The 12,229-nt window shown below is 51.3% G+C and overlaps 1 protein-coding gene across 1 annotated transcript in view; it reads right to left on the bottom strand.

Annotated features, from left to right (window-relative positions):
* Positions 1 to 6,113, bottom strand: part of PITPNB (phosphatidylinositol transfer protein beta) — a 54,870-nt gene extending 48,757 nt beyond the window's left edge. Inside the window, exon 1 of the mRNA XM_077295169.1 lies at positions 5,984 to 6,113. Within this exon, the coding sequence (XP_077151284.1) occupies positions 5,984 to 6,003 (20 nt within the window). The 5' untranslated portion in view covers positions 6,004 to 6,113. The remainder of the gene's footprint in view (positions 1 to 5,983) is intronic.
* Positions 6,114 to 12,229: the final 6,116 nt, after the last annotated feature.

The raw sequence follows: 12,229 nt of genomic DNA, 5'->3' as shown, positions 1-12,229 counted from the left end.
ACAAATCATTACAACATCATACTCAATTACTCGGTTGATAAACATCTGTAACATAAGTCAATGAAACACACATAGTTAAGTAATTTATGCATTTTTGCAAAAAATATATATAGATATAGATATAGATAGAAAAATTACAACAAAGAAACAGCATTATCTTGCCAGGGAGTAGCTCCCTGAGGGGAAACAAAATAATTTGTAAAAAGATCCCTAACTTTTATGCCAGAAAGGGGACGCCGCGGAGGAAGGACTTGTGTTGTAGGCCTACCCACATTGGCCAACATACCTTCATCACTATCAGCTGAGGAGCACTCATGAATTCTTGTGAAGTTGTGCAGAACAACACAAGCTTTTATTACTTCATTTACATTTGCCTCAGTCAGCTGAATGGCAGACTTGAGGAACTGCCATTTGGATGCCATAATGCCAAAGGCGCACTCCACCAGTCTCCGTGCCCCTGAAAGTCTGACATTAAAAGACACGCCGCCGGTGGTCCAGGTTGCGCCTGGGATAAGGCCTCATGACATTCCCGCTCAATTGGAAGGCCTCATCTCCCACAAGAACATATGGCACTGCTTCAGCATTGGAGCCTGGGAGTTGTTGTGGTGGTGGGAGGTCCAACTGGTTTTCACGTAGCCGCTGACCCATAATGGACGAATTGAAGACTCTAGAGTCTCCTGTTCACCCATAGGCCCCAATATCTACAATTATAAACCTGTAGCTACTGTCAACTACAGAGAAAAACTGTTTATAATTGTAGAATTGGGAGCCCGAGTTCGGCGGCTTACGTACCCTGATATGTTTCCCATCCAGGGCTCCAATACAGTGAGGAAAATCACAAGTGTTCTTAAATCGGTTTTCAGCCAATCCTCCCTTTTGGGCTCCGGCATCACAAGTTCGAGTAGTTTGTCCCAGATTTGAACACATGGCACAATGCCGGAAATAGTGGACCGCCCAAGATGTAGGCCCGCATAAGATAATCCAGTTGACAGGAATCTGAAAGCAAAATAAAATTAAAAAAATTAGCTATGTTACAAGGCTTTACAAAAACCCTAGTAAAACAAAGTAATATGAGGATTAAAAAAGGCAGGAGACCAGTGTACCTTCCTAAATTTACACTGGATACTAACATTTACCATTTACTATATATATGTATATGATTTATACATAATGTATTAATATAATTTAAATAAGATGCTATGCAAATCAAAATAGGACAAAAACCATCATCAACATACAGTATGTGAGGATGGTGAATACATACCGTAAGGTAAGGAGAAGATGCTCCTCTGCGCATATGCATTTCCGCATCCTGGTATCCTGATACTTTATTCCTGGACGTACTGTCTCCAACAAGATGTCAAAGGTGGGTATGGTCATGCGACAGTACTGGAAGAATTTGTCCGGATTTGTCCGCAGAGCTGTATGCAGCCGGTGAAAATGCCCTTTAGTGTGGCGTTGCCTCAAAAGTGGATGTACCCACATTCTTCTTCTCCTCCTTCGCGGATCCACTATCACGGGGTATGGCTGGCCAAAGCGGCGTGACAAGACCCAATTAAATAACACCGGCTGAGTTGGTGTGAATTGCAGGAGGTCACACATGTTGCCCAAGTACCACCAAAACACCTACACAAGCACAGCAACAAAATGGCCAGATGGGAGGGTGCCTGTTATAGAGGCCTTAAATAGGGTTGATGCTGATGATTTAAATTATTTTCAGGCCTCAAAACCGTTACAAGATGTAAGGTTGCGTGAAAAAAAAAGGCATTACGGATGCCATACGGAGGTTAACATGCGTAAAATACACCCTGCCAACGGATGACATTTGGATCACTGTTTTGGGATCATTTCTGCGTATTACACCTGTAAAATACGGACCATATTTCTCTACACTGAGTGTGATGCCGGCCTAACACAGAGAAGCCGGAATACAAACTAGTGGGCATGGAACCCAAAAGCATGAGACCCCATAGGAGTAAGGCTAGGTTCACATTGCGTTAGGGCAATCCGTTTAGCGCTAGCGTTAGCGGATTGCGCTAACGCAATGTATTTGTAGGGGCCGCGCTAACGTCCCCGCTCTCGCAGATGCCCGATCTGTGAGAGCGGGGAACGGACCTCAGGCGCGCCGCGGACGCTGCAAGCAGCGTCCGAGGCGCGCTACAAAAGGACGGCACATCGCTAGCGCGAGCCGAAAAAGGCACGCGCTAGCGATGAGCTGCAGGCGAAATTTACATTGCTGTCAATGGGTGCGCTAACGGACCCGTTGCACGTCGTTAATTGCGACATTTTCGCCGTGCAACGCTGTCCATTAGCGACCACCCACTAACGCAATGTGAACCTAGCCTAATAATGTGACGGCTGCTCCCGCAGGCAGGTAGGGCGACTGCAGAAATAAAGGCCTGCGCAGGAAAACACTTTTTACCAGAATTTATGCCAGAAATTGGTGCAAATTATAGTGGAAGTCTATGGACACTATCAGCAGTCATTTACACTGGCTTCAGTATTAAGGGCACGGACACTCTAAGATGTGCTCCATTACCTACCTATGGGGTACAAATGGTTCCTACAGTAACTTATATGAGGCATATTATTTCATTGATGCCTTTTTTAATGTTCCTTTATTTCCTGTTTTTTTTCTGTTCAGTATTATGGATAAGGTTTTTATCATTCAGGTCTAGACCACGTCACCATCCGTGTCATTCAGAACTAGACCACTTCATCATCCACATCATTCAGGTCTAGACCGCATCATCATCCACATCATTCAGAACTAGACCACGTCATCATCTGAGTCATTCAGGTCTAGACCACATCATCATCCGCATCATTCAGAACTAGACCACTTCATCATCCACATCATTCAGGTCTAGACCGCATCATCATCCACATCATTCAGAACTAGACCACGTCATCATCCGAGTCATTCAGGTCTAGACCACGTCATCATCCACATCATTCAGAACTAGACCACGTCATCATCCGCGTCATTCAGGTCTAGACCACGTCATCATCCGTGTCATTCAGAACTAGACCACGTCATCATCCGCGTCATTCAGGTCTAGACCACGTCATGATCCGCGTCATTCAGGTCTAGACCACGTCATGATCCGCGTCATTCAGGTCTAGACCACGTCATCATCCACATCATTCAGAACTAGACCACGTCATCATCCGCATCATTCAGGTCTAGACCACGTCATCCTCCGCGTCATTCAGAACTAGACCACGTCATCCTCCGCGTCATTCAGGTCTAGACCACGTCATCATCCGCGTCATTCAGGTCTAGACCACGTCATCATCCGCGTCATTCAGGTCTAGACCACGTCATCATCCGCATCATTCAGGTCTAGACCACGTCATCATCCGCGTCATTCAGGTCTAGACCACGTCATCATCCGCGTCATTCAGGTCTAGACCACGTCATCATCCGCGTCATTCAGGTCTAGACCACGTCATCCTCCGCGTCATTCAGGTCTAGACCACGTCATCCTCCGCGTCATTCAGGTCTAGACCACGTCATCATCCGTGTCATTCAGGTCTAGACCACGTCACCATCCGCGTCATTCAGGTCTAGACCACGTCACCATCCGCATCATTCAGGTCTAGACCACGTCACCATCCGCGTCATTCAGGTCTAGACCACGTCACCATCCGCGTCATTCAGGTCTAGACCACGTCACCATCCGCGTCATTCAGGTCTAGACCACGTCATCAAGCACGTCATTCAGGTCTAGACCACGTCACCATCCGCGTCATTCAGGTCTAGACCACGTCACCATCCGCGTCATTCAGGTCTAGACCACTACATCATCCACATCATTCAGGTCTAGACCACGTCATCATCCACATCATTCAGAACTAGACCACTTCATCATCCGCGTCATGCAGGTCTAGACCACGTCATCATCCACATCATTCAGAACTAGACCACGTCATCATCCACATCATTCAGAACTAGACCACGTCATCATCCACATCATTCAGAACTAGACCACGTCACCATCTGCATCATTCAGGTCTAGACCACATCATCATCCACATCATTCAGAACTAGACCACTTCATCATCCACATCATTCAGAACTAGACCACGTCATCATCCACATCATTCAGAACTAGACCACGTCATCATCCACGTCATTCAGGTCTAGACCACGTCATCATCATTCAAACGTGTGACACCGTAAATCTTACTGAAAAGACGGTGCTACGTCTGACTCTAAACTAAGAAGAGCCAAAACACGAGCATCTTTCAATCTTGGCCTCTCCAGCGCCTTAGTGAGGTGGTCGGCACAAAACCTGCCAGCGCAAAAACAAAAACAAAGGCAAGACAAAGAATGTACCCTAAGGCATCATGTTCACACTGCTCTCAGTGCTGTCTCTGGAAACAAGTGACCTGCCAGACAGCGCTCGGAGCAGTGACATGTAATAGGGCTGCTCAGGTGACAGCTCCACGGAGAATCCCACAAGGATCATCTCTAGAAACAGCCAATGTTGGGGGCTATATGATCGTTACTAACCGACAGAGGAGACCCCGGTGTGAGGACAATATATGGCCCTGTACTGTCCTGCAGCCCATCATACTGCACCATCCCACCTGGAGATAGTAGCGCCCCCTCACCTCCCGGACCCCCAGGCACAGGCACCAATGACATGGCTGCCCTGTGACTGACAGGGGCAGACTCCGTGTGTAACAGGGTCACACAGTCACCAGGGGGCAGGAGAGCGCTCACACTATGTTACTTCTGGAGACGCTTTTCATTAGCCGTTTTCGCATTAAATGACCTGACAGTACAGAGCGTGTGGTGTGTGAGGCAGAGGCCACGGATTGTACCGGTGACGTTACGTAGTTAGCAGTGACATGTGACCTCTGCCCCGGCCACCGCTGCCCTGACCACAGCTGCCACAGGCTGATGTCAAAGCTGCCACCACTGCACTCACCACAGCTGCCACAGGCTGACGTCACAGCTGCCACCACTGCCCTGGCCACAGCTGCCACCACTGCCCTGGCCACAGCTGCCACCACTGCACTCACCACAGCTGCCACAGGCTGACGTCACAGCTGCCACCACTGCCCTGGCCACAGCTGCCACCACTGCCCTGGCCACAGCTGCCACAGGCTGATGTCACAGCTGCCACCACTGCACTCACCACAGCTGCCACAGGCTGATGTCACAGCTGCCACCACTGCACTCACCACAGCTGCCACAGGCTGATGTCACAGCTGCCACCACTGCCCTGGCCACAGCTGCCACCACTGCCCTGGCCACAGCTGCCACCACTGCCCTGGCCACAGCTGCCACCACTGCCCTGGCCACAGCTGCCACCACTGCCCTGGCCACAGCTGCCCTGACCACAGCTGCCACCACTGCCCTGGCCACAGCTGCCACCACTGCCCTGGCCACAGCTGCCACCACTGCCCTGGCCACAGCTGCCACCACTGCCCTGGCCACAGCTGCCACCACTGCCCTGGCCACAGCTGCCACCACTGCCCTGGCCACAGCTGCCACCACTGCCCTGGCCACAGCTGCCCTGACCACAGCTGCCACCACTGCACTCACCACAGCTGCCACAGGCTGACATCACAGCTGCCACCACTGCCCTGGCCACAGCTGCCACCACTGCACTCACCACAGCTGCCCTGACCACAGCTGCCACCACTGCCCTGGCCACAGCTGCCACCACTGCCCTGGCCACAGCTGCCACCACTGCCCTGACCACAGCTGCCACCGGCTGACGTCACAGCAACCACAAGCCATGACATCACACCTGGCTGCCACTACCCACAGTGCACCGGGGCAGGAGCCGGTAAGTATAAGGTAAGTCACAGCCAGAGGAACCGGCCGCGGAGGCCCAGCACCGGCCGAGAGCAGAGGCGGAGCCCAGCAGGCTGCAGCGCTTATGCTCCCGGGCAGCCTGCAGACGATAAGCGTCCCCTCGGCGCGCAGGGCCCGCACCCCGCTCCCGCCGCTGCCCGCACTCACAATTCCTTGATTAGCACCATTCTCCGCAGCGATTGCCGCAGCTCCTGTGCGGCACCGACGTCACACGACGCTTTCCGGTAGGGCTACCGCCGTCTTAAACCACGCCCCCAGAATGCACAAAACCACGCCTACACACTCGCCCATTGGATGCACAGAACTGCCTGGATTTTGGAAGCCCCGCCTGCAGAGCCTTGATTGGCCGGGACATTTGTCAGAGCGCCGATGTGTGCCAGGTATTGCTGATAGCTGACTTCCCAGGGATCCCGCAGTCCTCGCCTGTTCCCGATCCGGCTCTCCGCTAGCGATTATGCTGCCTGGAGTTAAAAGGACAGTACAAGTCTCTGTGTAAAAATGGAGGCAATGATGACTACTTGTGCAGGTGAGGAAGATGTGACACTGACCAGGAGTAGCGCAGCTGTCACACTCAGAGCTCGCCAATAGGAACCTCAGTGTGATGAGGAGCTTGTACGTGTAGTGGGCCTAGTGGCATAGCTGACAGCTATAGAGGACTGGAAAGGCCGGGTGCCCACAATCTGGAACTAGTAGCGCATGTCCGCTGAGTCCAGAGCACTGCCGTCTATTGAACGCAGGTGACTCCGCATGTGGTCACGGAGTCCCATACAGTGAGACTTATCTTGCGGAGACTAGGAAATGGACGTGCTGCGGTCTGGAAAGACGCGCCACATGTCCGGCTCCGGGGGTGAGCCGCAGGTGTCTGCGGATGCATAGTGGACATGAAGAAATGCCATCCGCTATGCTCTCACATCCGGCCACTGTGGGTTTGATGCTATGTATGTCTGTAGCGTCCAACCCGCAGTAGTTACTGACCGTGGGTACATACCCAAAGAGGGAGCGCTCATGCCGCACGTGTAGGGCTCCCCGGCAAATATTGTCCACGCCACTGTCCACTCCCCAAACCGCGCCAATTTACCATTTCCTGCCCTGGCAGAAGGAGCTGTCAGAGGGGCGGTGACAGTGAAGACATTCAGCAGACCCCAAGACTGCAGGGCGTAGAGCCAAAACTGGGACTGTCCACTGTTTCTGGGACAGTTGAGAAAAGAGATGACTGGATCAATTCACAGGACTCCGGTCCAACATCCAGGTCAGTGGTACCTGGTGCGTGGACAGGAGGCAGCAAATCTCTAACCTTCAGGTGTCCCCGACGTGGCTGTTTGTTCCTTCATTCACAGTCAGAACAGGGAAAACGTTCTCATCTTTATGTTCCATCACGATACGGCATCTGGTTTTTTTGCGTCTGTAAAGCTGTGTTCACACGTTCCAGAAATACTGTATTTTCTGTATTTTTTTCTGCAGATGTCCGCACCAAACAACACAGTAACAATCTTCTCCCCCTTATTTGATGTGTTTTCCCTGCAGATTTGAAGTTGCCTTTTTAGGGTACGTGTCCACGTTCTGGAAACGCTGCGTGTTTGACGCTGTGCAGAGCCGCAGCGTCAAACCCGCAGCATCCAGATGTTACAGCCAAGTGGAGGGGATTTTATGAAATCCCGTCTCCACTATAAGTGGTAACAAGCATCTGGCGGCCCTGCGATTCCGGACATGCGGTGCGTCTTTTTAGATCGCAGCATGTCCGTGTACCTTGCGGCGATGCTGCGCCACCACAAGGTAAATCACAGGGCCCTATGCGTGGGGTGCGATGATGCCGGATGTGTGCAATGAACACATCCGGCATCATCGCGTCACAGAAGGGGGCGGAGCTTAGGGCGGAGCGGGTTTGCCGCTCCGTCCAAACCGCCGGCCATCCTGAAGGTGGAAACATACCCTAAAACGCAGCGTCCAGATGTTACAGCATAGTGGAGGGGATTTAATGAAATCCCGTCTCCACTGTGCATTAAAAAACACATGCGTTTTTCCCGCAAAAACGCACATGCGGTGCGTTTTTTCAGAACGCAGCATGTTGCTACAATGAACAAAACACGCAGGAACACCGCAGGTGACCTGCCAGTGACCTCAGGTGCATTTTTGGTCAGGATTTTACCTGCATAAAATCCTGACCAAATCCTGAAGCAAACCTGAACGTGGACACTGAGGGTATGTTTCCACGGTAAGTAAACGCTGCTTGTTTGACGCTGCAGCGTCAAACAAGCAGCGTCCAGATGTTCCAGCATAGTGGAGGGGATTTTATGAAATCCCGTCTCCACTATGCGTGGAAACCCGCACGCGGCGGCCCTGCGACTCCGGACATGCTGCGCGTCTTTTCAGATCGCAGCATGTCCGTACACCTTGCGGGGACGCAGCGTCCCCGCAAGGCATATCACAGGGCCCTATGGCGAGGGGTGCGATGATCCCGGATGTGTACTGTACACATCTGGCACCATCGCGTCCCAGAAAGGGGGCGGGGCTTAGCGCCGAGCGGCTTCGCCGCTGCGGCGATACCGCCGGCCATCCTGAGCGTGGAGACATAGCCTGAAAGTGGACACATACCCTTAAATGTACTATAAAAAACACAGTAAGGGTATGTCTCCACGTTCAGGATTGCATCAGGATTTGGTCAGGATTTTTCATCAGTATTTGTAGCCAAAACCAGGAGTGGAACAATTAGAGGAAAAGTATAACAGAAACATATGCTCCACTTTTGCATTTATCACCCACTCCTGGTTTTGGCTTACAAATACTGATGAAAAATCCTGACCAAATCCTGATGCAATCCTGAACGTGGACACATACCCTAAGGGTACGTCTCCACGGTCCGTTTCGCCGGCGGGATCGCCGCAGCGGCGAAGCCGCTCGGCGCTAAGCCCCGCCCCCTTAATGGGACGCGATGGTGCCAGATGTGTACAGTACACATCCGGGATCATCGCACCCCTCGCCATAGGGCCCTGTGATATGCCTTGCGGGGACGCTGCGTCCCCGCAAGGTGTACGGACATGCTGCATTCTGAAAAGACGCGCAGCATGTCCGGAGTCGCAGGGCCGCCGCGTGCAGGTTACCACGCATAGTGGAGACGGGATTTCATAAAATCCCCTCCCCTATGCAGGAACATCTGGACGCTGCTTGTTTGACGCTGCAGCGTCAAACAAGCAGCGTTTACGTACCGTGGAAACATGCCCTTACTGTGTTTTTTATAGTACATTTAAGGGTATGTGTCCACGTTCAGGACTGCATCAGGATTTGGTCAGGATTTTATGTAGGTAAAATCCTGACCAAATCTGCACCTGAGGTCACTGGCAGGTCACCTGCGTTGTTCTTGCGTTGTTTCTGCAATGTAAGGACATGCTGCGTTCTTAAAAGCCGCGCCGCATGTGAGTTTTCTCGGGTGTGCCGCATGCGTCTTTTAATGCATAGTGGAGACAGGATTTCATGAAATCCCCTCCACTATGCTGGAACATCTGGACGCTGCGTTGTTGACGCTGCGGCTCTACGCAGCATCAAACACGCAGCATTTCCTGAACATGGAAACATACCCTAAAGCTTCGATTCTGCATGTAATAAAGTAACTGCTGCTTTTTACATGTGTTTTTTTTAGACTCCACATAGAAGACAAGAGAGAGAAAAAAAGCACCAAAACCGCATAGTTCAGTCGCGTCTTTAGACCACAGGGGGCGCAGTTTACATAAAATCACATCCACTTTGCTTGGACAGTTAAACTGCAGAATTTTTGTGCAAAACAGGAGCAGAAGATCCACAGTATTTTCCCTCCCTACATGTGAACAAGGTTTACATTTCCAAGCAAAGTGGACGTAATTTCATGAAATCTCTGCCCTTTGTGGTCTAAAGACGCTGCTGAACTCTGTGGTTTTGATGCATTTTTTCTCTATAGATTTCTTCTGGAAAAAAAAAACACCATTCCATTTTTAAACACAGAATCAAAGCTTTTCTGTGCTATTATACTGGCCTGTATCACAGACATTTGTGCTGATGATCTGGCTTCACACTTGACAGAGAAAATAGAGAATATTCCTCAGGAAATCTGCTCCCAGCCACCAGTGACTCCCAACCCTCCCTGCATTTCCCCTGGCTCACTCTCCACATTTGACTCAGTCACAGAAGACGAAGTCTCCAGGCTCCTGTCTTCTTCTTGGAGCGCCCCCACTGCCGCAGGGCCGAGGGGTACCCGGTACCGGGCCTCTGAGTCTCTGCTCTGTGGTTGTCACGGTGGCTAGGCCCGGTCCGTGACCCTGCCGAGGGGCGCACAGTGAATGATGTGACGGATGTAGATGGTGGTGGTGAGGCTGTAGTGGTGCAGTGCAGTAAATAACGAGGACACCAGGTTGCAGTCTCTTTACCTCTTTACTGAAGATCTCTGGGTCCTCAGTCCGGCATACGGTTCACCAGGCTGCGCAAGTCCGGCCGGTCCAATGGCACTTCCAGAGTTCTCTTCACAGGTGGAAATCTGTGCCTTCCTTCTAGCGCTATGTGTTGCGGTCCTTCCCTGCTGTGCTTACGGAAAGTCCCCACAACTGTTGTGTCTGTTTCTTAAGTTCCCTCACAACTCGATTAGATGATGTTCTGCTAATCCTCCGTCCCTCCCTGATGTTCTGGTTGGGACGGCACCCGTTTGACGGGTAGGCTCGGAGCTCTTCCGGGACCCTAGAGTCGCCCCTCTCCACAAGTTGCCCCCCAAGACTGCATAGGTGATTTAAGTTAGACAGCCCGCCTTAAACTGACTGTCCTGCCGCTGTTTGGAGTATTGCTTGAAGCTGAATGTTATGATACTCCCTCGGCGTTCCGGCCACCGGTAGTGCGCCTCAGTAGGATGTTGCTTCGGTCTTACAGCACGACTCCTACTGGTATTTCTCCTTTTGCGTGATCTCGTTTCTCACTCAGCACAATCTATCTCGCTTCTATTCCTTCCTTGGGCACCGCCGCTACCCGGAGCAGGCACGGTCCCGTTACGTTCGTTCAAGTTGCCAAGCCTCTGTCAGGATCCCACCCCTGACAGAGACCCTACTGTATCTTCCCCCACAACACCCTCTGCCACAAGGTGTTGCCTGGTTCCAACCCAGTCAGCTTTCTGATCTAACTTCCTGCCTGACCCCCAGTTTACCCACTATGGTGGGGAGTGGCCTAATGAATAGAACCCTTAGCTCCCCCCGGAGGCCCGACTGTGAAATGTATTGGTGTCTGTGATACCTGATCCGATGAACTCCTTCAGTGCCATCAGACGCACCATAGCTCCCCATAGTGGCGGAGCCACAGTACTGCAACGACCAGGACTCTGGGGCGTTGCATTCTCATCCTACTACATGCACTACTGACCCCATTCCCTCACATCTCCTCCAGTCTCACTCTACAGTCATCACTACTCACCTAACTAAAATCTACAGTGTCTCCCTCTCCTCTGGTATTTTCCCCCTTTCTTTCAAACACTCTATCATTACTCCATTATTTAAAAAAAAAAAAAACAAACCTCTTTCGACCCATGCTGCACAAATAACTACAGACCAGTCTCCCCTTCATCTCTAAACTCTTGGAGTGCTTGGTCTACTCCCGCCTTACCAGTTACCTCTCCGCTCACTCTCTCCTAGACCCTTCACAGTCCGGCTTCCGTCCCCATACATTCTACAGAAACTGCACTCCTCAAAGTGACCACTGACCTTTTGATAGCAAAATGTAACAATGACCTCTCTGCAGCTTTCTACACTGTTGAGCACCATCTCCCACTCCTCATGCTCCAAACAATAGGCATTAAGGACACTGCTCTCTCCTGGTTCTCTTCCTATATTTCTGACCGCTCCTTCAGTGTATCGTTCGCTGGCTCCACTTTGTCTCCTCTTCCTCTCACTGTCGGGGTACCTCAGGGCTCATTCATTGGCCCCCTTTTCTTCTCCCTCTACACAGCCCCTATTGGAAAGACCATCAGCAGATTTGGCTTTCAGCACCATCTTCACCATCTTCATGTTGGTGACACACAACTATACATGTCATCCCCTGACCTTACCCCCCCGCTGTACTACAGAACGCCACTGACTGTCTGCAGTCTCCAACATCATGTCCGCTCTCTATCTGAAACTCAACCTTTCCAAAACTGAACTTCTTCTACTCCCGCCATCTACTGACCTTTCTAATGCTGACATCTCCCTCTCTGTGTGTGACAGTAGGTGCACTGTCTGAGTGTTATGTTTGACACCAATCTCTCCTTCACATCCCATATACAATCTCCTCCCTGCTCTTGTCACTTCCACCTAAAGAACATCTCTAGAATCCGCCCCTTTCTCACCATGGAAACAACAAAAATGTCACTGTTGCCCTGATCCACTCCCGCCTGGACTTTTGTAACTCTCT

Source organism: Ranitomeya variabilis, chromosome 1, assembly GCF_051348905.1.
Source record: "Ranitomeya variabilis isolate aRanVar5 chromosome 1, aRanVar5.hap1, whole genome shotgun sequence".
NCBI classification, from domain to species: Eukaryota; Metazoa; Chordata; class Amphibia; order Anura; family Dendrobatidae; genus Ranitomeya; species Ranitomeya variabilis.
The sequence above is the reverse complement of the archived record's forward strand: the minus strand, read 5'-3'. Positions and strand labels throughout refer to the sequence as shown.